Source organism: Hippichthys cyanospilos, chromosome 14 (genome assembly GCF_059441005.1).
Source record: "Hippichthys cyanospilos isolate Australia breed blue-spotted pipefish chromosome 14, RoL_Hcya_1.0, whole genome shotgun sequence".
Taxonomy (NCBI): domain Eukaryota; kingdom Metazoa; phylum Chordata; class Actinopteri; order Syngnathiformes; family Syngnathidae; genus Hippichthys; species Hippichthys cyanospilos.
The window spans coordinates 15,062,362-15,089,622 of record NC_142382.1 but is presented as its reverse complement, the minus strand read 5'-3'; the positions used below and the strand labels follow the sequence as shown (position 1 = coordinate 15,089,622).

General features: G+C 39.5%; 2 protein-coding genes across 3 annotated transcripts in view; one reads left to right on the top strand and one right to left on the bottom strand.

The window, feature by feature from the left end:
- The first annotated feature begins 1,287 nt into the window (after positions 1-1,287).
- ccr6b (chemokine (C-C motif) receptor 6b) lies at positions 1,288-2,376 on the top strand. Its single transcript, XM_088433435.1, has one exon. It carries the CDS (start codon positions 1,288-1,290, stop codon positions 2,374-2,376), a length of 1,089 nt encoding a protein of 362 aa, XP_088289561.1.
- An 8,850-nt stretch (positions 2,377-11,226) lies between these two features.
- pxdn (peroxidasin) overlaps positions 11,227-27,261 on the bottom strand; it is a 51,054-nt gene continuing 35,019 nt past the window's right edge. For both annotated transcript variants that reach the window (XM_088433849.1, XM_088433850.1), the window contains 10 exons: positions 25,710-25,818; positions 23,551-23,708; positions 20,849-21,855; positions 20,243-20,739; positions 20,004-20,138; positions 17,091-17,299; positions 16,235-16,346; positions 16,004-16,136; positions 15,431-15,544; positions 11,227-13,413 (listed from right to left, as the gene is read on the bottom strand). In XM_088433849.1, coding sequence (XP_088289975.1) covers positions 13,279-13,413; positions 15,431-15,544; positions 16,004-16,136; positions 16,235-16,346; positions 17,091-17,299; positions 20,004-20,138; positions 20,243-20,739; positions 20,849-21,855; positions 23,551-23,708; positions 25,710-25,818 — 2,609 coding nt within the window. In that variant the 3' untranslated portion in view covers positions 11,227-13,278. The remainder of the gene's footprint in view (positions 13,414-15,430; positions 15,545-16,003; positions 16,137-16,234; positions 16,347-17,090; positions 17,300-20,003; positions 20,139-20,242; positions 20,740-20,848; positions 21,856-23,550; positions 23,709-25,709; positions 25,819-27,261) is intronic.

Genomic DNA, 27,261 nt, shown 5'->3' with positions numbered 1-27,261 from the left:
GTGGAGCATCTTAGGTTGATTTTCAAGTTGGTCAGTAAAGGTTAAGAACCATGAGATGGATTAGGCAGCACAGATCTATGGGCTTCAACACTGTGTCTTTGCAAAAGAAAGTACTTCATTTATATTTATTTATAATATTACTGTATTTTGATACAGCACCACAAAATCTCATTAGTCTGCACAAGTTGGTGGGGCCATGTATTTCCTCTATCCATTTATTTTCTCAACCACTTGCCCATAAGAGGGTCACTGGTGAGCTGGAGCTTACCCCAGATGACTGAGTGAGACTTCATACAGGTGCATTATCAGAGTATAAGATACAATAGGTATGTTCAAATTATAGACTCACTTAAAAGCTAAAAAAGACATGTAGTTTGGTCACTCCTGGTAGAGATAAACAACCATTCCCACTCTCATTCACAGTTTAGAGTCTAAGATGTGCATTTCTGGAATGTGGAAAGAAGCTGGAGTATGTGGAGAAAACCCCCACGAGCACATACAACATACAAATGCCACACAGGATGCTCACAGTGGAAATTTGAACCGAAAACATCTGAATTCTCAAACCTTTTACACCAACAACTAACTCAAACGATACATAGCTCTTCAATTACCATCAAAATGACCAACATCAAAATCACTTTAGCGTACTAGGCCCAAGTGTTCATAAAACGAAGGCGGAGGTTTAATTCCCTGCAATGTATTTAGAATTACTGTTAGCCACTATAGCATTTAATACCAAGACATGCATAGCTGTTATCTAAATTATAAACTCTATTCTGTTTGGATTATTTTGTTTAATAATACCTTCAATATTTATTCATAATGCCAATGACTTGAATATTTTAATGATGGAAAAAAAAATCACAAAATAAGCAGGCGGGGCTTCTTTCTTTTAAATATGGAAAAATGATAAGTAAACTAAGAAGGCGATTCTCGATTTGTAATTGATTGTATAAATGTTTGAAAACGAACAATTCTAAAAAATTAAATGAGATTGTTGTGCGCTTTAAAGCTAAATATAACTGCATTTATTAAATGTACTGTGCTAGATTGAAAAAAGGCTTTGCACATCTTTAAGATTTAACATTTGGTGATTTTTTTTCCATGTACCACTAGAGAAAGCACTGATACCACTATTGGTACCAATAGAGTACTGTACTTTGAAAACCATTGCTGGTGTCCTTATGTAATAGCACTATTTAGGTGAATCTTTAGATTGACTTAACATATGTGATGTTTGGTTTTAAAAGGTTTCTTTTTTTTTTTTTTTAACAGAACCAAAACATGTCTTCACTGTCTCCAGATTATAATGATCTCAACCCTGAAGATTATCTGGATGGAGGTTTGTGCAACCTGGACCCAAATCCGTCTGAAGTCATCACCCAAAGCTACATGCACTCCCTCATCTGTGCCTTCGGCCTGGTCGGGAACATCCTCGTGGTGGTCACTTATATATTCTACAAGAGAACCAAGACAATGACAGACGTCTACCTTGCTAATGTGGCGGCGGCGGACCTGACCTTTGTGCTGGCTCTGCCTTTTATCATTTACAACGAGCGGCACGGCTGGGTAATGGGTAATGTGGTTTGCAAGTTGCTGATGTCATCTTACAGCATCAACCTCTACAGCGGGATGCTCCTGCTGGCGTGCATCAGCGGCGATCGCTACGTTGCCATCGTCCAGGCCAGACGCTCTTTTGGGGCCCGCTCTCGTTCTCTCGTCTACAGCCGCATCATCTGCTCCGCCGTGTGGCTTAGCGCGGCCGCACTGACACTGCCCACGCTGATATACACGGAACGCTTTGAAGAGGATGCTCTGGGAGCCGAGACCGCGCGTGTGACGTGTCAACTGTCTTTCAGCAATGACGAGACGGCAAAGTTAATCAAAATGTTGGTGCCCAGCCTTCAAATGGCCATTGGTTTCCTGCTGCCCTTAACGGTGATGGCGCTGTGCTACTCCAGCATCATGTGCACGCTGATTCGAGCCCGGAGCAGCCAGAGGCACAAGGCCATCCGTGTGGTCTTGGCCGTGGTTGCGTTCTTCGTTGTTTGCCACCTCCCCTACAACGTGGCCCTGCTCAACCACACGCTAGATCTGTTTGAGCAGAGAGACTGTGAGGGAGAAAGGCTCAATCTCCAAGTCCTGGCCATTTGCAGAAGTGTCGCCTACCTACACTGTTGTCTCAACCCCATCCTCTATGCCTTCATTGGCTCCAAATTCCGGAGCCACTTCAGGCAAATAGCCCTGGACCTGTGGTGCTTTGGGAAAAAGTACATCTACTCGGCGCGCTCGTCGCGTGGCACGTCTGACGTCTGCATCTCGGGCTTCAGGTCTTCGGAGGCCTCCAACAACTTCTCCTCATTTTCTGCATGATATGTCAGTGAAGAAAATTCAGGAACATTTTTTGACCTCTGATGGTCATGCTGCATCCAAGCAAAATGTCATCCCTACACATGTATAAATCTAAAGTCACAAAAAAACAAACAAACCAAAAGATATCCTTATAGACCAGAGAAACATTTGTTAAATATTTAGTATGTTTGTCAAGCTCTATATTGCCATGCATTCCTTTATATGCTGTAGTCAAGATTCAAGAGTTTCATTGTCATAAGCATAGTTATACCACAGAATTCATATTCTTTTCACATCCCTGAGCAGACTACATCCCATAATCGAGCAAATAATAGTCGGCAATAAAACAAAACAAAACTAAACTAAAAGTAATAGAGTAAAAGGGGCAGTAATAATGAACCACTAATAAATTAATAGACTTACATTCTGAACACATTATGAAGTAGGTGGAGTGGATGAAACTGTAAACATAAGAGGATGACTGCAAAATATCATGTAGTGCAAAATTTTATGTATTTAGCAGCTTTCCTTCACTGTGCAGGGTTTGTAAGGTGCCGTGTCCATGCGGTAAAGTGACTGGTGATGAGGTTTATATAAATGTAGGAGCCTTTTTGGGCATCAGTTTAGTAGCTTTTTTCATGTAAATACTGCATTGCTTTTAAAGCTCATGAGTGGTGATATGAAATCAGATGTCCTTCAAATGTACGCACTGAGCGTACATTAGATATATATATATATATATATATATATATTAAAATATACATGAATATTGACATTCATGGCAATAATGTTAGCTAGCATAATGAAGCAAGCACCCTTTTTGTAACCTAAACAATTTGATAAGTTTTTTTTACCTAAAATTTTTGGGGGTAACAATAGACCAGGTCAATTATGTCTGTAAACTCTTGTATTTGTTGAAAATAGGGGATGTTTTCAAAAATTTTTCACATTAGCATAACTCAACTATTTTGTTGGATTGCCAACTTGAAATTTTGGCAGTTTGCCGACACTTTTTTTTTCTTTTACGTTGGGTATGTAATGTATAATTTGAATCTATTTCCTCTTTTGATTATACACTATATATATATATATATATATATATATATATATATATATATATATATATATATATATATATATTTTTTTTTTTCTTTAATTCGGTTTCTTTCTTTAATCACACCTCATTCCATTTTTCCAACATTTATTTATAACCTGCTTGTGATGGTTTTAATGTGGGGTGTCCAAAAATTTTCTTCCAAGAGTTACATTCAGAAAAACTCACAAATGCACGTGCCACTCTGAAATTCTTTTATTTGTATTTATCAAACATGCTAAAACCAATCATCAAGCAAGTAAATATTGTGTAATTATTCAGAAATATGACTCAACATAAAAAGTCTAAATACCAATTTAAATACCAACCAAATACCAGGGTTTTGTGATCTCAAAATTGTCCAGCCTTAATGTGGCCTATACCTTTAATCTAGTTAAAAAAATAAATAAAAAAAAAAAAAACATGAGAAAGAGTGAGCACAAATGTTTTGTTGGCAACTGCCAGTCTGCACTTGGGTCAATCGGCAGTTGATTTCCAGCACTTTGCTGTGGTTAAAGAGTCTGATGCAGGGAACTGCTGGTGCTGCAAGTGTCCTTTGTGGTTGGGGGTGGGTCGGAACCTACTCACCTGCACCATCCTTGAACATCAACTAAAGATTATTATTGAACTAATTTTGGGATTTCCCAGCACCTTTTATCCCTTTAGAATAGAATCACCATTGCCTTCAATGACAGATCTCAACATTAAAAAAAAAAAAAAAACTGATAAAAAGCTTTAGCAATCTGATTATTTTAAGCGGTTACTTATATAGGATAACAACTATAAGTTCAGAAATCACTCTTGATAAAAAGTAGGAAAATATCCTTTTTTAGATGGAAGGTGGGCTGCAAAAGCCCACCTTCCATAGGCCATAGGTTGAACACCACTTGTTTAGATGTTTAAACCTTTCTTGAAAATATTTCTTTTCCACAAAAGGTTTGCATATTAGAAGATGTAAACCGTCTCAAACAGTTTATAATTTGTAGGGATAGAATGACTTGATATTCATTTAAAATCTATTTCTTCTTTTGGTTTGTTTTCGCACTACAGAGAGGGCCAGGATTAGTCACACTCATATGCATGGTTTTAAAAAAATGTACGCAGCAAAGAAAGTGGATGGATGGATGGATGGATGGATGGATGGATGGATGGATGGATGGATGGATGAATGGATGGATGAATGGATGGATGGATGGATAGGTGGAAGGATGGATGGATGGATGGATGGATGGATGGATGGATGGATGGATGGATGGATGGATGGATGGATGGATTGATTATTCAATTATCCTTCCATTTCTTTAGTCCACAAAGGATACACTCTATCCCAACTAACTGTAGGTGAGAGGTATAGGGCTCCACGCTGGCCTATTTGTCAGCCAAATGCATGGCATATACAGTCTTATTATAAGAATAAGTCCTCATATATAAAATCACTGAAACATGCCTCATGAATTCATCCTAAAGGGGTTTGACGGTGACATCATAATGTACCATTAGCTATACCTTTTACTTCCACTGGATGTCCTCAGTAAGCTTTGTTTGAATTTTTGGATGTGCCTTGATTAAACAGTTTTACGTTAATACGCTCTTATCTATAGTTGTGGTAGTGAAAATGTTCCTTCATCAACTTAAGATGCCGGTCACTGCTGTTCAAGTTGTTTACTTCATCAGTTTAACAGAACTTCAAATATTCAATAAAATTGATATATTATTCAGCAATCAGTATACTATTTAGTCCCATTTTTAGTGTTTCACGAAAAGAAACTAAAAAAAAGACCCCACCCATTATCTTAGGAAGGTGAGAATATGAGAATAACGCATGAATTAAAAAAACGAAGCTCTATTTACTAAATCAGCGGTCAACAATATTTGACAGTCAATCTGAAAATTCATATAGCATGTCTCCTTTCGTCCACTGATGCATCCATCAGTTAGTCTGTCCCTCCCCCAAATAATGTCCTTATATTCACCAATCATTCATGTGTCATCACCATCCTCATGCATTTACCAAACCCCTCATTTTTAATTGTTAAAGGGGTCCAGGGAACCACGGCAATAAGTAAATTCCGCAGAGTGGGAATTCAGCTATCTCTTCTCGAGTCTCCGCTGTAACTATTCCCTTACTGTCGAACATCTAAGACATCGCAATTGTTCGGGGCTCAGACAACAACGCATCACGGCTCAGCTAGTGAACGTCATGTGACCAAACTCAGAAAACTGGTGAAATGTGACAAAATGGCAAAACAGCAGCCCCCCCATCCCCCCCACCCCACCCCCCACCTCACCCCACACCCCCGGGAGGGATAAAAACGTGTGGATTTTGCAGCTGAATTCATCCATCCACACGATATTATTCATAAAGTCGTGTCTCTCGAGGGCACATAGAACATAACTTTTTTTTTTTTTTTTAATTGGCACATTCTCTTTCATGGGTAGCTCTCAGTGTCAAAAATGTTGGTGACCCCTGGTCATAATATTGTGCCATGCTGAGCTTTATTAAGCAAGTGGAAGTGTTTATTCCAACTCCGCCGCAAGCTTCCCCAACTTGATGTTTCACAGGTTTATGACAATTCTTTCTTTCTTGTGTTGGGGCACACGTAAAGCTCGATTGGCAATATAAATAATCGCACAGGGCACGCTGAGGTACTCTGAGAGAAGGTTTATATTGCTGAAACTAAATATTTAGCGCTCCTATCCCCAGGGGAGTTGGATTCTTTGTGGGCTTTAAGCGTCCTGTGCGACAAGCATTTAATGTGTTTTTTCAGCCACGGGAAACAGTGGATTCCCAACCACAAATATGCAAGAAACTTTAGTTCATACTCTATCAGGGAGACCACCTCACAGTGATGTCGCTTAGGCTTTTGGATCTGATGTAATTTTCTACACATGCAAGAGTTAAACTGCCAAATTAACTCCATTATAGTATTTGTTTAAAGTCTTTTTCTCAGTGTCTGTCTGTTTGACTTCCTGTTACTGTTTGCTGTTCAAAAAGCCTTGTGAATCTTGTCGTATTTCCAGTATGTCGATGAGGCAGTCATGATTGAAAACAAGTTCCATGGAAAAGATTATTTTTAAGTTTTATAATGAATGAGAAAATGGTTTTCCTGTGCAATTTTTTAACTGAAGCTGGAAGAGAATCTGGATGTCAGTGCGAGTGCACTGGATGTCTCCATGCATCCCTTCTCGCTAAAAAATATCGGATTGTTTTGTTGACATTCCCTTCAGCGTAGCTCCATGTAGTAGATGCATAATGCAACTTCAGCCACTACTGTAGCTTCTATTCTATGCGCCTTATAAATGCGGTGTGCCTTATATGTGAAAACAATTTTAAAATGAGTCATTCATTGAAGGTGCACCTTATAATCCAGTACACCTTATACTGTGGAAAACATGGTGACTTAACCATATCATTTATCATCTTTACCTGAAACTTTAAAAAATATACAATAACAATGTAAAAGTTTGGTATTGAAAGCAAAGCACTTCTTTTCACAAACTAGCGGCTGCTTTGTAGGGCACATACTGTAATCCCTTTCATGTCAAAGTGGCTGTGCTTGTGCATGGCAACATACATTCCTTGGCTCCCCTCACTCCTCCTATTAGTTGGCTCATTTTAGGCCCAAAGCAGAGCTGATAAGGGCTCCTGGCAGCTTGGAATTATCGTGCTGGGTCAGACTGTACCCCGCTGCTCTCCACCAAGGAATGCAAGCAAAGCAACAAGTAGGTAAGTCACGCACAGACGAGTCATTCCATCTGCCGCTCAGTCAACCTGCCAGTGAGGCTCTCAGCCAGCCTTCACAGTCGATCAGTTCATCAGCTAGTTATTTGACGGTACATTATAGTATATTGAAGTCATAGCCCAGAACTGGTGCAGACTTTTCTTTACATATGTAAAAGAAAATACTGGCCTCTTGTCACATCTGTTGTCTTGAGAAGATATGCTCTGTTTTGGCTATTATTTTTAATAGCGCTGGGAAACAAGTTTGATAGAGGCCAAAGCGGTACAGGGTCAAAAGTTGCATTCAACATGGTGAAGCATATACAGATGTATTTTGAGCCGGTGAAACAAACAAACATTGAACATCACCAAAAAAGCAGCATACTTACAGTAAAACGTGATGGTGGCTTCTTCATGCTTTGTGGACTGGAATCATGGACTCCCCAAATAAAAGACACACAGACCAAAAAGTATGAGTGCGTCCTATAACTCAAAAAGTTTGATTTTTTTTCTTTTCTACACCATTCAAGGAAGGTTGATCGCAATGTGGCTGTTAGCAACCAGCGTCTGTTGTCGCTAACAGCAGTTCGTGCTAGCTGAGGTTGTTATGGTATTATTTTCATTCAAAGCAGCAAGCAGGCTGAACCTACATCCGAGTCAATGCTTATGCACACACAGAAATATGATTAAAATGGAGAGGATCGTGTAAAAGTCATGATGTCTCCAGCTCATTCAATTGAGGGTTGCAATGTACACAGCTGAGTGATCCGGTTAGAGGACACAGGAAGGTATTTCGTTTAACTCGTTTATTAATAAATATATGAAAGATTAAATCCACTAATAAGGCTAAGAAGGGATCGTAAGTAAAAATACTACATCGTTTTATGTCTGCAATTGTGCAACCACATGCTTTGTGTAGGCTTGTTTGTCAAGGGACTAACACACACTCGAAACCTTCTTCCTTCATTACATTTCTCTCCCACACTCTGCTTCCCCCACGGGAAACAAAAGCCATTTTGTCTCTGTGGGACGTCATTTTTATTTCTCTTTCATCCTTTTTGCACTGGAAATGAGTATGACTTTCCACCTGTTAAGGCGAAAAACATCTCTCAATGTCATTACAAAAACGAAAAAGCACAGTTGATGAAATGAAATTCCCAAATGTGATGGTGGGAAGATTTGGCTCTAGAGGAGCGTTTGCATACTTTTTTTTTCTTTTTTGCTCAAAGTCTGTCCATCTTCTGGTACAATAAACAGTGTTGAGATTTGATTTTAAACACCACCTGCAACTGTGATGGATTGCTTGGAGGTACAGTATGGGGAAAAAGCATCATTGAGGAAGTATTCATCACATTTTGATCCCACTAGAATAGAAATAATACGAAGTTAGGGCGGTCCCTTATTGTGGGGGTGATAATCTCTTTTCCTGCCCGGTTAAAAGATGGAGGTTTTTATCAGTGCACTGACTGCAAACCTAATTTCGTTGCTTGTTTTTACACCAAGACATCTGTCACTCACAGTGAATGGGGCAATATGGTGAATTCAGATTGTTGGTTCAAAACAAAAGGAAAACATTGAACACAAAAGAACATCATTAATGCATCTTGGGTTAAAGATGGCTGAGACACATGCAACAAAACCTCGTGGCTCAGGATGAGGCATTCTTTGAATTGCTTATTGTGTTAATTCAGACCCTGTCTACACGTAACTAGGACCATTCAAACCCTCATATTCTCTCCCCCTTTGTACGTAAAAAAAATTCAGTCCACATGGCTGTTTGCTGAGAAAAACAAAAAAAAATCACTGCCACACGAATCTGCGCTTTTATTAATTTACTGTGTTGGGCAAGTTACTTCAAAGCTGTAATGTATTATTTATTACCTATTACTGTCATTTTAAAATAATTAGTTGCATTACAATATTACTGTATTTAAAATGTAAGGCATTAAGCTACTATTGCATTACTTTTATTTCAATGTTAATATTCAAATTCAAGTTCAGTTGGCTAGGTTAGGGTTAGGTTTGACCGTCTCGGTGGGGCTAACATTAGCTGCTAACCTACATCATCGTTATTGTGTTAAACGTACTGTTTAGTATGCGTTTTTATATACTTCATCTTGATACACATTGACCAGGACCTTTTATATATTATTATTAATAGCAATTGTACAGTGAAAATTAACGTTCATTTACCCTGTCATTATTGCTAATTACGACAGAGATCTCACTGACTAGGTTTCATAATGCTGACGAATCCACTGTGGAAAGCGGCAGCATATCTTTCACGTACCACATACTCCGCCACAAGTAAGTGCACCTAACTATTATATTCCTCCTGTCTTCTCACACGAACTGAAAGTAATGGGCGTATTGTTAGAACATTTTCCTCAAAACTCCGTGCTTCAGCGTTCAAATCAAATATATGTGGGGATTGGAAGATGAATGATTGCTTGTCTTTGTGCCCTGTGATTGGCTGGTGACCAAGTTTGACTAATTTTGGCGTAGCAGATTGGGTTGACGATTGGGTTTGGGTGGACTACACAGCTGAAACTGGTCACCAGTTTAAAGTATTGAAGTTGAAGTAAATTTACATTGGCATTCTTAGAAAATGTTGGTGGCAGCTGACGCACGGCATTTGGCCCAACCATGAAAAAAGGGTGGCTTGTGTCAGGCAAGGCATCAGGTGTTAAAGCTATACCAAAAAAAAAGTAAAAGACTTTTCAGTGTCAAATTGCTTTTTAGAAAATGTTAATGATATTATTAGCCCTGTCAATAGATTTAAACAGATTGATCTATCTTTATAATCTCACCAAAACATTTCTGAGGAAAAACCCCGAAGATTAAAAAAAAAATATATATATATATTTCGATATACAGTATTGTATTATTATGGCCGATTAAAAGACTGAAACACAAAAACAAAATGTGACTTGTCATTTATTTATATCTATGACAGATTCAACTATTTACTTTTTGCTGTCTCAAGTTCAGAGTGCTGACTGTAACCTTCAATTCCAAGGAGAAACAGTGCAGTTTTCTTTTGTCAATCCCTGAAGAACTAGAAGTTATCATGGAAAAATAAATCCGTCCTGTCAATTGCAGACTTGCTCAAACGTGGGTGTTGTGCAAAGAGCTTTGTGATGGATATCTACATTATTGTCTTTGTTGCTATTGTTAGCTGTGGCTGCAGTTGCAGCTGGGTGCTTTGCATTTATGTGGTAGGCTAAACTTAAGCTTCTGTGGTACACAATTTTTGGGGGGGCAAAAAGTACATATCACTCTACCTTTATCAAAGATGCAGTCAGGGTGTATTTTTCATTTTTATTTTTTTTTCTTAAGAGAAATTAAACATTCATCTGATACACAACTCTCACACACTCTTCCATTTTCAAAATTAGAGGTTAGAAATTTGATTAAATAAATTAATGTTATTTGTTTATTTTTATAATCTTATTTTGACACCCATAGAAATTACTGTTAACTCAACCTGAGCCATTGCAATAACCTGACAAGTGGCAACCCATTGCTATGCACTATTAACACACCAGTGATTATTTTAACACATTTTTGCAGAAAAATCTTGACCCAATATACTAGGTCTAATCCTCAACCCTGGTCTCTTTTGGTTATAGCGCTGGAATTGCTATTCCACCTAATTTGCGTCACTTCAAAGACAAAAGTATTAAGAGTGCCATTACACCACGAGAGGGTGTGCAACAGCAATCCAACAACAGGACCGCTAACTCCTCCTCTGTGCAGGGAACAACAGAAGTGTTGTAACAGAGACTTACAAATTGATGCCAGATCCCAGTCTGGGAGGAGATTTCCCAGAAGGCCGTCCATCAACTCATCAAGATGCCGAGACGCTATACGGAAGGCATATGAGCATGTTAAGGCCATACACTCTAACAAGCCTCTGATGTTTTTGTTTTTTTTCCCATGGTATGATCCTGAATGCATACCATGATTCGTGCATAACAGTGTTGCGTTGAGGTCTGCAAATTGTATTTTTCAGCCTTGTAAAGCCGTTTTATTTAGTGCACAAAATAACCAGCAATTGTTTATGTATATATAAAACAAACGTGGCTTACTTTTTATTATTACTGTTGAGAGGCATACATTACAGTGCAAACCATTCTTTGGCAACCATACAATTCAAATGTCATGATAGGTACTACTATAGCCGCATTGACCACTTGCGAGGGACAGTGTTGGTAAGGCATGTTCAGTCTTGCAAAGCAGTGCATTCCATTGACACTTGGGAATGATTTAGGAAGGAAAAAGGGGGCAAGTTACTGTCAAGACGACCACTAAAATCCATTTCCCCGGGTCACAGAGGCCTCACAGTGTTATGGCACACGCAACGGAACGGGGCCAAAACTGCATCTTGGTAATAATGAGCTAAGGACATACGCATTCAAGATTCATGCCTCACAATTGTCATTAGAACACTACATTCAGTAAAACAGACACACGTTGGATCACATGTTAGAGTACATAATGGAGTAGATGTTGGCGCAAGCAAGGAGAGAACTGTAAACACACAGTTTAATGTAAAAACCCGTCCTGAATGGAACATTCCAGACAGTATTATTTCGGTTTAGTGACAGATGCTTGCTCAGGACATTACCGCATAAAGAAAACAATGGAGGGGATCACTCTGGCTGTTTCGCCACAAAACAGGAAGACAAAAAACATGATTTATGTTACATAAGTGAGCCAGTGCATTGAATGGCAGTTGTTTATGTGCATGATGTGTACAAGCAGTGGAATCCGTCTGGTTGCATGCGAAAACGCTTTGAAGGAAATGTGCTATGATTGTCTGTATCCCAACATTCAGCACCCTTCCCCGACATTATTTCCCACCTCTCATATGGCTTCCATTACAGCGGAATGAGGGTCAGAGGGTTAAAGAAACCTGCGCTTTGCAATACGCTCGACTAAATGATGCAACGGCACTCTGAACAACGTTTGGCAATGAAACACGTCAAGAAAATCTCTCTAAATGTATCGGTACTAAAGAGGACCCGTGAAGGGGCTACGACACTCCTGAAATGAAAACACACAATCAAACGTTTCATGTAAATTTTTGCAAAAGACAATGTGTAGATGTTTTAAAAGAGTGCATGCAATCCAGTGCTGCAGGTCCATGGCAGGAAAAAAATAAGTCGACAGTAATCATTGCAGTCCTTCAATTGTGTGTCGTGTGTGAATTATGATGACAAATACTGTGGCAGTAGATACAAAAGCACCGCATATGAAACCTCTCCTCCAATATGGTTTCATGGTAACATACATTCTAGATGTTAGTCACAAACATTTGGCTTTGCAGACTTTAGTACAATGCTGAGACAGAAATGACGTCACAAAATGACAGTAATCAGAAAAGGCCGGCAGAGACATTTGGAAGCAAAAATCAGTAGACATCTCTCTCGCTCTCTTTTTTTGAATTAAATTTTTCGTAGGGCTTCACATTATGTTCATTTGGAAAAAAAAAGAAACATACATTGGTATAACATGGCATTAAGCACCTTAGATTAAAAGACCATCTAACTAAAGAACCTCTTTAACCTTGTATAAAATGAACTTCTCAATTGTGATTTAGCATAAACAAAAAGGCAGATATCAAGTGGATATAGGCTGCTTTGCATACAAACGACAATACTTTGAAGGTATTTAGTGATTAATTCATTTGGAAGGGGTAAAATAGCACCAGTTTTCGGCATCTCTAACCTGAGAAAACACTGGCCAGCCTCCTCTCAATCTACTTCCCTTTCCTGCGGGCTGATGGCAACTGACCCTGTGATTTGACGCCAAAAAAGGGGGGGGGGGGGGGCAACCACAAAGACGAAATTGTTGCACTGCAGAGGCCTCAGGGAGAAGAGATGAATCCGTTTAGTCCCAGAGGAGGCAGTGATCCAAGAATAACAAAACATGACCCTCTCCCCTCATAAAAAAGGACAAAAGAACAAAAACAACAAAAAAACAATGAGGCTATTGGGTGTATCGAGGCAACTGGTGGCCACCGACACCTTCAAAAGTCTCCTCCTCTCTGTGGAAGTGTGAGCGTTTCAGACAAGAGTGTGTGATTGGCGGGAGGTCCTGAGGATTACTCATGGCTGCTGTCTGCTTTTTGCAACTTGGCTAAATCCAGGCACACGGGGCAGCAGGCGCCTTTTAGCTTGACAGGCTCTTTGCACTGGGCGGGCGGACAAGACTCCACAAAGCAGGTGACTGTGGCGTCCTGCGGGAGGAAAGAAAAAAAGGGGCAAACGGGTTGGTTACCTTTATTAGATTAAGGAGGATTGAATAGTTCCCTGTGGTTACAAATGGGAACTCCAGCCGACAGCGGAACAATAGGGCCACCGACCAAACAACTATGACATGCCCTCAGCAATCAAGCATTTTGGCGTTGGAGCACTTTGAGACCAGACCTCAAATTTCTTGGGAAATATACTGGAAGTTATTCAACATAATTGCTCCCCCGAAATATGACACAAATGTGGCAAAAAAAGCTCAGTCATATTTGAGCACTTTGGACACATTGGACACGAGCAAATTTTGTGAGACTTCATTTTCAGAAGGGTTGGGCACCTAGAAACTGAACTCAAAGTCGGGACTATAAATTCAGTTCTCTCTGAATCAATTGTATTTTAAAATGTCCGTGCTAATGGGTGTAGGTAGCATAGACGAAGGAAGACCGTGCGCGTTGAGTGCATTGCCCCTCTGCTCCGCTTGCCGCTTCTTGGTCGGAAGAGAGTAGCAAGCTGGGACTAGCTCTGCCATGCAATTGGTGCGGGCGGCTGCATGGTAGAGAGAGGCTACTGATCATATAGCGTCATGCTTAGAAATGTCCTCGCCTTTCCCAGTGTCAGCCAGTGGAATTGGTTATTAAAAAACAGACAAAAAAAAAACTCTTTAAGACCACCGCAAACTGACAAACTGGTAATCAGTCCACGCCTAATACACAGTGTACCGTATTTCTCAGAGTACAAGTGGAACCCCCTTTTTTACTGCAAATTGGGTGATTTTTACAAGTCTACCCCTGACTTTAGTGGTTACATCGAGCATGGCTGTCCAATTAAAATACATGATGTGTATTGTTAAAATGACAAATGACAAAATTAAATTAGTATTAGAGGTATTTCTTCATTGTATATCAAGTAATGTATTGTTGCGATTATGGGGGAAGGGGGGTGGGGCGAACATGCGACAAGACTATGAGGCAATGTATGCTGTATGTAGGAAAGTGAAGCCATCTTTTCCTTTTCATAATGCGTCCGTCTGCCAAAAAAAAAAAAAAAGATCCATGCATCCTTGTTGTTGATAACAAAAAGGCAAATAGGCTTGACGTAAATGCATTTTTGCAATGTTCAATGCAAACATTCAAACATATACATAATATATAGAATTAGTCTTTTATGTAATCATTCTAACCCTTGCAAATGACATTACTTTTTTGAATTGGAATTAATGTTACTCAAACACATATTTGTGGGAAAAAAAAATCGGTCTGTTTTGAGTTATGCAGATATAAGTCCACCCCTAATATGGGTGTTGAAAATGAAGAAAAAAAACCTCGACTTGTAATTGGAGAAATATGGTGTGTATATAGTACATGTAGTACGTACATATACTGTACAGTATACAGAGGCATGCATGTAGGTTATTAAAGGGTTTCCATTAGTTTGTTTTATATTTCCTGCCAAAATAAACACACTATTTTTAATTACTTCCGACATAAAAATGTCACAAGGTGACTGTATTGCTCTGCATATGCCTTCCTCTCCTCCATTACAATCAGTCACAATGAGCACTTTTAGTATAATTATAATTTTAGTTTAGAGTGGTCAATCTACCTGTGTTAGGAAATTATGGTCAAAATCTTGACCTATTGCTGCATGATTGTATTAGAAAAAAGGCAACAGTTTACGTGAGGAAATTACAATTGAATTTCATATGGTATACTTTTATAAATGAGAAAATATCAGCAGTGGCTCATCCAAAGTATTATTATTATACTAATATTATCGTCAAAATTTTTACCATTGTTTTTTTTGTCTTTTATTTTTGTTTTAGATGAATCTATTTATTTGATCAGCTTCAATTAAAAGAAACACAGGCAAAAAAGAAAGGCCGGTGAACAAAATTATGTTTTCATATGAAGAGAAATATGAAAACTATTGATATGCTCGCTCTATCTAGTTGCATACGTGTGCAGCAAATTATTTGGTAATTTCCTCTGCATATGCTGAACTTACTTTGCATTCACAGTGAGTGCATGGGTCCTGTTTCCACCGCTCTCCATCTGTCCGCTCACGCCTGTTAATGTCAGTGCAATCAGTCTTGCTCAGACGGGCTTCCAGTCTTTTAATCTGAAAACATGAAAGGAGAAAGGGCGGACTCAAAGGCTGTTGTGTCTACGGGCAGAAACAACGACAGAAAGATGGACAGTCTGTAGATCTGGTCTCATGCTGCCGTTCCTAATTCATTTTGATCAGCTTTCCTGAATGTGTCAAAGGAGTTGCATTCTGTCAATGCTTCTTTTTTTAACTGCTGCCATCTACAAAACATGATATTTTTTTTTAGCATACCTTGTAGCATGGTTCAGGGCATTAATGATAAACATCCAGGAAAATAAAACTACTAAAAAAGGAAAGGAATGTTCCTGCATACAATTTTATCATTAACAGATGTACGCTGGATATATGAGACGAAGTACAAAAGATGCAATGATCATTTGCCATAAAACTACTTCTCTGACCAGAACAGAGATTCCATCTGCATTTGCATGACACCTAATCTCCAAATGTTGTGCATCTATAGGAAATTACCTGTTTGCGTAAACTTGTGATGGTCTTCTGCATGTCAGAGACAAAGTCCTGGAATTCACTAGCTGAGGGATCAGTGCTTTTTTTGGAGGTTACAGTGACATTCACAAGGCCTTTTCTGGCTTCTTCTATGGGACTGCAAAACACACAGGTAAACAAAATCAAAATTAGAAAATAACATCGTATGCACATGCACCACGTTTCCGCGACAAATAATTTACACGAGCGTGTCACCTGTTTTCCTTGATGCTGTCGGCAGGTCTGTTGTCTTTGTAGCTGTAATCAGCTGACCTGCGTCCTCTAAAGTGGTAGGATAGCGCGTTGAACTGACCTTTGGTCCTACAGTCTGTCAGTGTGGAAAAACAACACAACAATAAAGCTCACTGTGTGTACAGCAGCATGTCTTTGATGTTATTTTTGTGATTAACAGAGGCCTTGTGTAGAAGCTAAGACTAGTAAAACCTAAGCGACAAACTCATCTTTAATATTACAAATCTGTAATTTGACCATGGGAAATGAAAATGCAGGATTCTATGCAGCTAACTTAGCGGGAATAGATATTTGATCAGCTGTTGAATTGGTAAGTTTGTTCACTTATGAATAAATTAAGAGTCTATCATTACTGATTAGGAGCAAGGACAGTCAAAAATGTATATGATATAATCATTATAAAAATGTTGTGCATTTTTCATTCCTCCGGCCACCCATCAAGTTTCCTTATCACTTATCCTTTTTAGTGTCACAAACAAGTGAGCTCTGCCAGCTGACTGGGCAACATAAAACAAAAACAATTCTGGTACCGTTCATTTTTTACTTATTTGATTCATGGTTATCAGAAATAAAGTAATTAGCACACCAGAGAAAGGGAGTCCAGTTCCATTATTTGTATGAAATGGCCCTTTCATATACCAAAACATTTTTTGTAAGATTATTGAGTAAATAAAAGTCCTTGTTGTGTGCTGTGGTGATGAAAATTTTTTAACGATATTTGTTTTCTCAGCCACACTCTACACATGAAATTGGTATTATTTTGATTTGCATTTGGATCAATAAATACTGAATAGAATGTAAATGTGGTTAAGAGTCTTACCTTCACAGCAGTCTTGCCACATGCGCAAGTCAATATGTGGGATGTTGTCGCAGCTGCTGTAGCCATGAGGGACCTCTGCTACCCTGAAGACATCACGCTGCACACGTGTGATGTTATCTCCGTTGTCACACAGCACCCGAGAAAGAGAGGCCTGTTTCAGCTGAGTCAGTTGGGCAGGCGTGAACACTCCAGGGTTTTCATACCAAAACCTGCACATGACAAGGATTTCACAAATTTCAATGCCTGTTACTTTCTACCAAGCGTAATGGTTTATTTCAGTTTGCATTTTTGTTATCCGATATCATGATGTGACTGGGCCGGCATCGCTCAGTGGTAGAGTCATCTCTCAAACGAGAAGTTATACGTTCGAGCCCTCAACCATTATGACCATGTCAAAGTGTCTTTGAGCAAGACACTGAAGCCCAAGTTGCTACTAGTGCTGCATTATCAGTAGGTAGTGTAATTTAGTGGTCAGTGTAAAGCGCTTTCAGTGCCTAAGGTAGGAAAGCGCTATATACGTGTCCGTCCATGTACTGTTATACATATGAGCCATATTGCTCTAGGCATCCTTCCTAGATTGGTCACATTTATATGTTATGGTAGCTTGTAGGTGTGGGCTTTGATTGTTAAGAATATGGTCAGTAGGATGGAATTGATTGACTGGCCCCAAAATCAACAATAACAATCAGAAGTTGGCGATTCATCAGCACAGCATCAGTCCGTCAGTCCATTGTCAACAGATGCCTGTTTTGCCCACAGACCGACAAATGCAAATGCAAATGCAAAAAAAAAAAGAAAGTCAAATTAAAAATGTCGGAATTGCAGTTTTCATGCCTTGTTGTAATCGCCGGGATAGACATTATGTCAGATGTCCGTCATATGTCCGTGGGCTTGCCACGCCCCTTTTTGCTTACTGAATAATTCAACTGACTTGGATGTTTATCTGCTACATTGCTGCATCTTGACAGTACAAACCACTATCAGCCTGCAGTCAATGTGATTGTCATTTTTCAAGTCACCATTTAATGCAGAACACATTTGCAGTCTTTCTCTAATTGGCTCTTGGCAAGTCATGCTCTAGGCATGTCAAGGTTTTTTTTAAATTCCCTGATTAAAATTGTTTTTTGTCAATTCAGCAATACCTTGTTTTACTTATAAAGTATGTGATATATGAAATTTAGACAAATTTAGACAAATGTTAATGAAACCGTCTTCTATAGTTGTAGAGCAGGCGGTTAGTTATAAATGAGAGCCGACATTCACCCTTTGAGTGCCATCATGCAAAGCATGATAATGCCATCCAGTGGACATGATTGCTAATTGCACTCTCGTCCCCTGCAATGTGGGATAATAAACATGATGGTGTATTATAGGATAGGGTTAAACCCCTTATGTGGCTTTGTTTTCGTGTTACACTTATATTACTGTTTTGTGTCTCAATTGCAATGTAACTGTTTAACCACAGATATGGTGTTAACTTTTAAGTGTAAGTAAAGTGTACTAAAACAGAAAAAAGAATTAGTAAGAGTGCAGACGGAAGTAGACCAGTTCCTGACGAATGACAGAAAAAAAGTAAAATCTTGCCCTCTAGTGGTGACAGAAGGTTGGGCAAAAATACACTGACAGACTGACGGATCGACAATTAATATTTTGTCTGGCTGAAAAAATGACGGACGGACGATGACGGAAAGGGGGCAGCGTTCTGACTAATGTCGGAGCAGCACAAAAAATTTAAGTTGCCCACCTCTGTTAACAATACATTAACATCAACATTACATTCACATTATAAGGAACTTCTTCAAGGTAATGCAACTACAAAAGGAGAACAAAACTGCTTCATTGAAAGTTTTAACGTTGTCTTTTGCGAGGCTACTTTTCATCTTGCCTTTCCACTGTAAAAATTCACAACTTTTGCTAAATGGTATCATTGACTGATTTGGTGTCTGTTATCAAATTTGAGTCTTCTTCTAGTAGCCAAGAGTCAGTCACCAGCTTCTTTTACTCATTTATTAGTTCCTCATCCCCTTTAAGATTTCTTTGTCCAAGATGTATTGGCAGAAAATACACATAAAAAAAAAAACCCAACCTGACTTGCTCCTCATCTTTTCCAACACTTTCCTATAACCACAAGGAGCAACTGCTTTCATTCTTACAAGGAGTTGACCTCTATGCGAATAATGACAGCCCGCAGGGGAAATGTGGGAAAATTAAAGCTGCTGCTTACGTGTAGTAAAGTGTGAAAGAGGAATGAATGGAACAGGAGATTTGAAATGTTTCCTTCCATAGATCATTATTGGCACTGTGAGTTTAGTTAGCAATGGACGAACAGCTGTTAGAAAACTGCAGTTGTTTGTTATCAATCGTCAGTTACTGCAATGAACCTGAAAGGCGTCATGCATTCAAGTTCAGTCCTCAAGAGCAATCATCTAGTCTGTTTTGTTTTTTTGCCCTCAACCAACACACCTCATTCAAATGATCAGCAAGGGTTGCAGAATGTTGAAAACTACCTTGGTTGAGAAGAAACATAAAAAAAAAAACAGGTTGGATTGTAGCTCTCGAGGACCAGACTTGGCCAACCCGGTTTAAACGTTCTTTTAAAATAATTGATTGATATCAATTGACATTTTCAATCACTTCTAATTACTGAAGTATTCCTTTTACAGACAGATGTCTGATTTCTTTTGGTCCATTTCTTGCACTTTTTGAAGACACAAGTTTCCCAAAACAAGTCCCTCTGCTGGAGCCACTGACAAATTAATAAACCATGATGTACTCTGTACATTATTTGCACTGCACAGAATTTGAATAAATCATAACATTTCAAAAGATGAGATGATGATTTTTATGGAAAGTGCATTGTTTCAGCTGCGGGTTTTTTGTGCAAATATAGAAATAAGGTTAGGTCACCCGTACCTGTCTCCATCCCGCAGGCGTTTGAACTGAGCAGCCAGCAGACACATGAGGGTGGGCCCAAGTCGACTGCCAGGAACCAGGTCTTCAGCCATCAGGGCAGGGAACAAGTCGATATTCAGAGGCGTGCCATAAAGCCTATCACACATTAGATACCGTTTGAGTGACTTAAATTCACAAAGTATTCGCTCCCAGTTACTCGTCTAAAATTGAGCGAGAGCTGATTATAGCTCTATAATCACCTCTGCAGCTTGTCTCTGACATCGGGATTCTTAATCTCGTTCCTCAAATCATCAAACGTCTGAGCCGACGTCAGGTTACAATAGGTCCTGTAATCATTATATGGCGGTATGCCGTGATCCCTTCCTCTCTGTATATTCATGGCCGCCAGGTCCAAAGCCACAGCGTGGGCCATAGAAAACAACCTCTCAGTCAGCTCTGTATTCAGTAGCTGTGAGGAGACCCGCATTTTACCCGCCACGCCAAAGAGCCCACGGAGCAGTGGGTCAATCCCCCCCTCGTTCACGATGCGAAAGGGCGAGAAGAAGGCCCGATGCAGGGAGATGTGACCCTGGGGAATGGGCTGGAAGTCCTCATCTAACCTGTAGAGTATCGGGTTAATGAGGGTGTGCCCAAAGCGGAATGCCGCAGTGGCGAAAGCATTGAGGATGCCCGCGTTAATATTGGGGTCATAACCTGTGTACGGCCCCATCATCTTCATGCCTGCCTCGCCTAGGATCTAGAAAACACAAAGAGTTATGATTATCGGTATCACTGGTACCAGATGTTGCCTTTCTGCTTCCCATTCAAGCAACAAGCGTTCAACAGCATGTGGAAGGAATCTTTACCTTTGGCAACCAGTGACTATATGTGATGTGTTGCATCTGGGCTCCCACTATCTTCCTGGTCTCATGGTAGATGGTGTCCCCATCCCAGTGGGGGTTCAGCCTGAGTAACTCTGTGGCTATGCGGTTGTGTTCCCTAAACCACACTGTGTGCATGGCAGTCAGTCCCAGCTGTTCGTTGGCACGGTGGTCTCCAGCCAAAAAGCAGGGAATGGGACTCTCATTCGCATCCCTCATACATTCAGTGGGCGGTCCTGTGGCGAAAGGCAGCAGTGGCTTCCCAGTACGCTGGATGATCCCCTGCCGCAGCAAACCCCGCTGGCTGGCCAAATCGCGAATCTCCTCAGATTCGTGTCGTGAACTACCATAGACGTTTGAGGCGTCGATGTAAGCTGTGAGCTGATTAATTTGCTCTCTTGGATACACGCTGTTCATGAGTAGAGATGTCATCCCGCTGCCGCACACGGGGCTAGAGCGCACAAAGAACATGCAGCGGGCACCGCTTCTCAGCTGGCGTGGATCGTTGGGAGGGAACTGGATGGGGAAGCATGGCGGGTCATTGGTGCAGACCTGAGTGCACAGCTGTCCGTCAGAGAAGCGCGACTGGCTGAGGGCCGCCACAGTTGAGTCCAAGTCGTGATCGAGAAACTGACCCCATTGCATCAGCATGTGGGTGTAGTGATCATCCGGAGTGATCGACTCTGTTCCGATCATGGTGGTCGACACCAATCTAGGAAGAGGCAGCCTGTAGCTGTTGTGTGCTTGCTCAGTGGCTCCCCTTGGTAGATTAAAACCATTATCGTAAACTGATTTCAGAAGTCTTTCGAAAGGAGTAAGTGAGGCGCCCCACATGGCGTGTTGCAGGTTGTTGCAAGTGCCGTCATGAGTGCGGTACTTCTGGTGGAAGCAAATGTCGGAACAGTTGTTGATACGGCGGTGGGCTGTGCAGCCGGAAAGGTTGGCGATCACATCCAGGAAGTGTGGGGACACCAGATCGTTGTAGCGAAACTCTGTGAGAAGACATACGGTGTGTGGATGGATTGGATTCGAGATTGCACTTAAACCACACTATCGCTAACGAAACTGATGGAAAACTTAAAATTTACAGCTCTGAATGCAATAAAGAAATCCTGATAGAATAATAAAACAGCCGTGCTCGGAGGTCTTTAGGTCTGAAGGGCTATAGGCTTGGTCAGTTAGAGAAGGCCAGAGTTCAAAACAAACATGGTGGTAGCTTTTAACTCTTATGCGACACACAAATGGAATAAGCCACCAACAGAATTGACTTTTACATGCAAGTTAAATTCTTAGCTTTTTTTCCCTATACCTTTGACATCCCTCTCCATCATTTTCTTATCAATTTTACAACATACTTTTTCAATCATTTTTTTTAAACCGATTTTTAGTTCTTTACTTTTGTAAAGAATGTGAAAATGTTTAATAGTGTTAAATGTATGATCTTTTAGTAATTTTGGTCATCTACCTTTGTCTTCTCTGCTTTGCGTCTGAATGCTGTTAGCTGTTTTAGTAAATGCTTTTAGTGTCATTCTGAGTTTGAAGCACATCGAGTATTGAAATTCATTTATTTTAAACATTTTGCCTACTCAAATGTTGAATTATTGTGTCTATTCTATTAACACGATTTTCATGCATGTATTATAATCAGAAGTTAAATGAGTACAGAAGATTGCAGTCATCTGTGTGTGTGTGTGTCAGCTGTAAATTTTCTGGTAACACGTGAAATGTGTGTGCTTGTGTGTCTGTTAGCGTTGCCAAATTCAAGAAAGTCTAGGCAAGGCATCCATCTGTCACTCTCTTTTTCCAACACACTCCTTATTATCGCTTTGAAATAGCTTTCAAGGAAAACATAAATTGGATCTGAACTGTGCATCCAATCGACCTTCACAATGTTAGTTTGTAGCCAACGTTATAAGTGGACGGAAAAAACTCTCCACTCATTCAAGAGGCCACACAAAATATGGCAATATAAAATATGTCTTGTTCTCAGCAGTGGCTGAAGGTTGAGCTCGCTATGGTGGCTTAGTGAGAGTAAAATTTATGATAGGCCGCTCAACTATTCCATCATTAGCTCCCCTGGCCATGGTTAAGAGAAGACTGCATAAATTCATGGCCTATCAACAGCCAAATGGTGCTCTCATTAACAATGGTAATAACGTTTTTGATTGAATTACTGTGAAATTTACGACTTGCGTACAAGTAGGATGTGCAAGGGATGTTATGAATGTTTCATCAGAAAGCATTACATTGGTCAACCCTTGTAAATGACATGAACTGAGCATAAAAAATTGACAGAACGAACTGATCGCAAAGATGAGCGGTCGTGCTGAGACTGATGTGTGACCTTATTTTTTGCATTGCTTGACAATGGTTCAGGAAAGTTACACTCTGTCTCAGGACATTTGCATGTTTTTGAATCCTGCTTTAGGTCTACGTGACTACTTTTTAGTGCAGACTGTTTATTTTTTTTAAACTAAAGATTCTAAATTGCCTTTTGGTTTAAATATAAATGATTAACCACACAACATACAGTATGTCAGACACATCATTAATAGGTGAAAAGTTTAGGGTGTAACTCGCCATTCAACCTATAGTAAGTCAGCTGGGAATGGCCAGAGCTTCACAGCTGTGTGTTTCACAGATTTAGAATCACCAAAATGTATTTACTGAATACTAATTGACCTTACCAGTACCGTTGGTGTCAACCATGAGACCCTGGTTAACATGATTCTGGATAAGAAGCAAAGTCTGCTCAAAGATCTCGCCAGCACGAGCCTGCTCCACTGTATAAGGGTCACGTGGATAACGAAAAAGTGCAAGTAGCTCTCCTGGGGTACGAGGCTGACTAGAAGGACAGGGATGGAGAGGTAAAAAGAAGACATGAGTAAGAAACCAAATCTTTCAAGCAAAAGACAATAATACTTGACCAACGGCTTGAGAAGCACTACACTGTACTATATATACAGTAGATGTCAAAGTAAATACCTGTACACGCTCTTGTGTATCCTGCAGCCATTAGATCACGTTCCAAGTTAGACATGAGGGTGTGGCTAAGTGTGAACATATACAGTATACCTGTTCAACCCTGCCTCACGGAGAGCATATAGAAAACAAAATTCCTCTGTCTCAGTCAGCACGATGAGGTCATGGACCAGTATGGACTGAATCCAAATCCAAATCCAACATGAGTAACTCATATGACATTTTAAGTAGTAAAATACACGTTTGGAAGTCATGTCAAAAGATGCAGTATATTTCTATTTTTATGCTTGGTGATGGAGCATGTTATGTATATCTAGAAAAATAAACATTAATGAAACAAAGCCTCCCTGGTGAGTGCAGAGCCTCCCAGGCAATAGCCTGAACAGAAAATCTACACATACAAAAACAATACAAAACACCAAACAATAAAAGGGTCTTACTCATTTGGTTTGAATTTTATGTTAACTTTACATTTGAACTCCCGGTACTCATAGTATTGTGTCACAGAGCTTTTGAAGATCAGTTTGAAATAGGTGTGATACTTGGATACAAGTGTAAAACGCAGTAGCAGTATTGGCTTGCTGGTTACTCATTAAGGGGAACCTCATTTATGATTCGTGAATTTCACTGTAAATCAAAAACAGATTCCTCCTCAGACACACCATCCAATCATCATGCAGAAGCTGGCTCACTGCTCATAGACTAGGGCTGTTATTACCTAGATTTTTTAAAATCGATTAGTTTATCGATTATTCCATCAAATGTGTGTATCTGCAAGAAAGGTCATTGTAAAATATGGTGGTGCAAACATGGATCAGAAAGAGCTTTGTGGCGGATAATTCTAGTTGATCTATTTTTAGGGAGATTGCCACTGCTTGAAGTACATTTTCAAGAAACTGTTTTCAGATCTGTTTAGCATTAAGAAGTAACAAACCCATTGTGCTTTGCTATACTAAGTGCACTGGCATTTTAGCTGGTATAGTATTTTATTGTTTTTCTGTTTTTGATTCATTTGATCATCTTTGCCAGCAGCCTGTGATTGCCATTCAAGGCTAAGGCTGGAAAGCCCCATGTCTGATTTTTGGGCTAGAGGTTTGAGTTGTGTGTATTTCTGTTCTTTGTTTATGTGTTTGTTCATGTTCTATGCATCATGCATTCACGTGTAAGCTGAGTGCAGTGCCGTTTGTGTGTGCCAAGATCAACACAACTGCTTACCACATTTTTAAACAGGATGGAAACACTTATGAACTACACTGAACCTGCCAACAGTGACTAACTCACTTCTTTATCTTCTCCATAATGAATAACTATGGCCAGATGAGAAAATGTCGAACCTTGATTATGATTAACCTTGTTGCATCTATTAAAAAAAAAAAAAAAAAAAAGTCTGTACGAAGGGAATCCAAACCAGAATATTCCAGCACAAAATTAGGAGATCCACACTCATTTCCTGAGATGTTGCAAGATAATCTTTAACACTTCTATTACAGTGGAACCTCAAGTTGTGAATGATCATTTAGGAACAATTGGAGTTATACAAGATGTTCTGCATGAACTATTTTCAGTACAGACAGTCTTGGCATGGACGAGCAATGATGTGCATATGAAACGCTTCTTCAAAGCACTGCACTTTTTTTGCTCACTGCATATGCCACTTTGCTGTAAAGTGAAAATTGTGGCATAAATCAGAAAACTATTCCATATTTAAGCGCAAGTCCGCCTCAACATCTTCGATTATCCAATCACAAATGTCTTGATAGGCTGAGATGGCAGCCTAATAGAAGCCCAAACATTGCTTCATTTTCACAAGAAAATACTTTCTACAGTATAACTGTCATTTTTACATTTGTCTCTCAGAGCTTACCCATCAAACAGACGTCTCCTTGTAGATTCAATAGCGCTGTCCACATTACGGATCGCCTGCTCAATGGACGAGCTCACAAACGTGTCACCCTCTCTGCTCACAGCTGGAACTGTTGCGGCAAGACAAGAAGACACATTATTGATGATAATGCAGTGTTGTAATTAGTGACATATACCTGAAAGCAACAAAGCGAAAACTACACTTGACAATGGCGTTTCCAAATAAACAAGTAGCATACTATAACATAATATCAAACACTTCATCATATTCTACCTTGAATGTAATTACTATTATTATATCTTTCTTTTCCATCATATTTTGTCATTTAAGTTATTTGACATTTTTTGAGAGACTCATGCAATTCCAACTTCAACATGTTTTGAAAATTCAGATTTCCTAGGCTATTACTTTGATTTCTTTTTCTCAAAATTTCACAGTTTTCAAACAATTCAGTATTTTTAACCCAAAAAAATTCCCATTCTTTCTCGATTGGGAATTCAAAAATTTGTTCCGATTCGAAATTCAAAATATTTAGCTCGGTGGAATTTTGCGCAGTATTTTGCTCACCCAAAATTTGTACATTTTTCACCAATATGATTTCTCTCATTTCACTGTTTTTGTCCTTAACTACTTCACTGTCTCTCAACCTAATCTCATCAACAACACATATCAACAATTCACACCTTTCATCTTTTTTCCTCATTCCAAAATTCACAGTTTTACACATATTCCACATTTTAGCCCCTCAAAATTCCAATTAATTCTCTATGACACATTGAACATCAAATGACTTTACTTTCTGACATACTAATCACATCATTACAACTTTTTTTGAGTTTTTCAGTTCAACATACCCTACATACACTAACCCCAACCCCCCCAATTAAAAAATTAAACATTTTAATATTTTTGTTTTTTCCATCTAATTTCCACTTGTTGACAAATCCAAAGGTTCCAATATAAAACTCTTTGGCTCATTCCTGCTCCAATTCTAAATTTTTTGAGGGCTCATTTTTGAGGACTAAAAAGTTATTACCTGAAACTTTCTTGCCAAATAATTTATCTTAAGTACGGCAAGTCTAGGACTGAAATGATTTTAAAAGTAATTGTTTAACAAAATGACAAGCCGATAAAGTACATAAAAAGGTTTTCCAAAACTTAAAAAAAAAAAAAAAGTTAGAGGCAAGATGCCAACATTCCGCGAATCACAAGCTCATTCTTTATGGTCGTGAACTTTAGGCATTAGACGGCCCAACAAAATCAGTACACTATCAAACAGTTTATGATGAATCAGCTGCATGCTGAGATGTCCCAGCAGAAAGAGAAGAGCTGACAGCAATCTGATATCACTGCTACATAGTGTGACTCAAACAGTCACACTTGGGCGTCACACTCTGTGGACTCTACAATAACACGGCAGTAATCAGCCTGGCTCGTCACACAAATAAAACAATTTCCTGCCTCAGTTTGAATTGCATGGAAGAACTTTAACAATGCACCACTGTATAACATTATCTTTCATTCACCATCGTCATAGCAAATGTGAAAAGCT

Excerpts from the sequence above, each read along its gene's own strand:
- ccr6b (XM_088433435.1), top strand. The coding sequence starts at position 1,288 with ATGTCTTCACTGTCTCCAGATTATAATGATCTCAACCCTGAAGATTAT.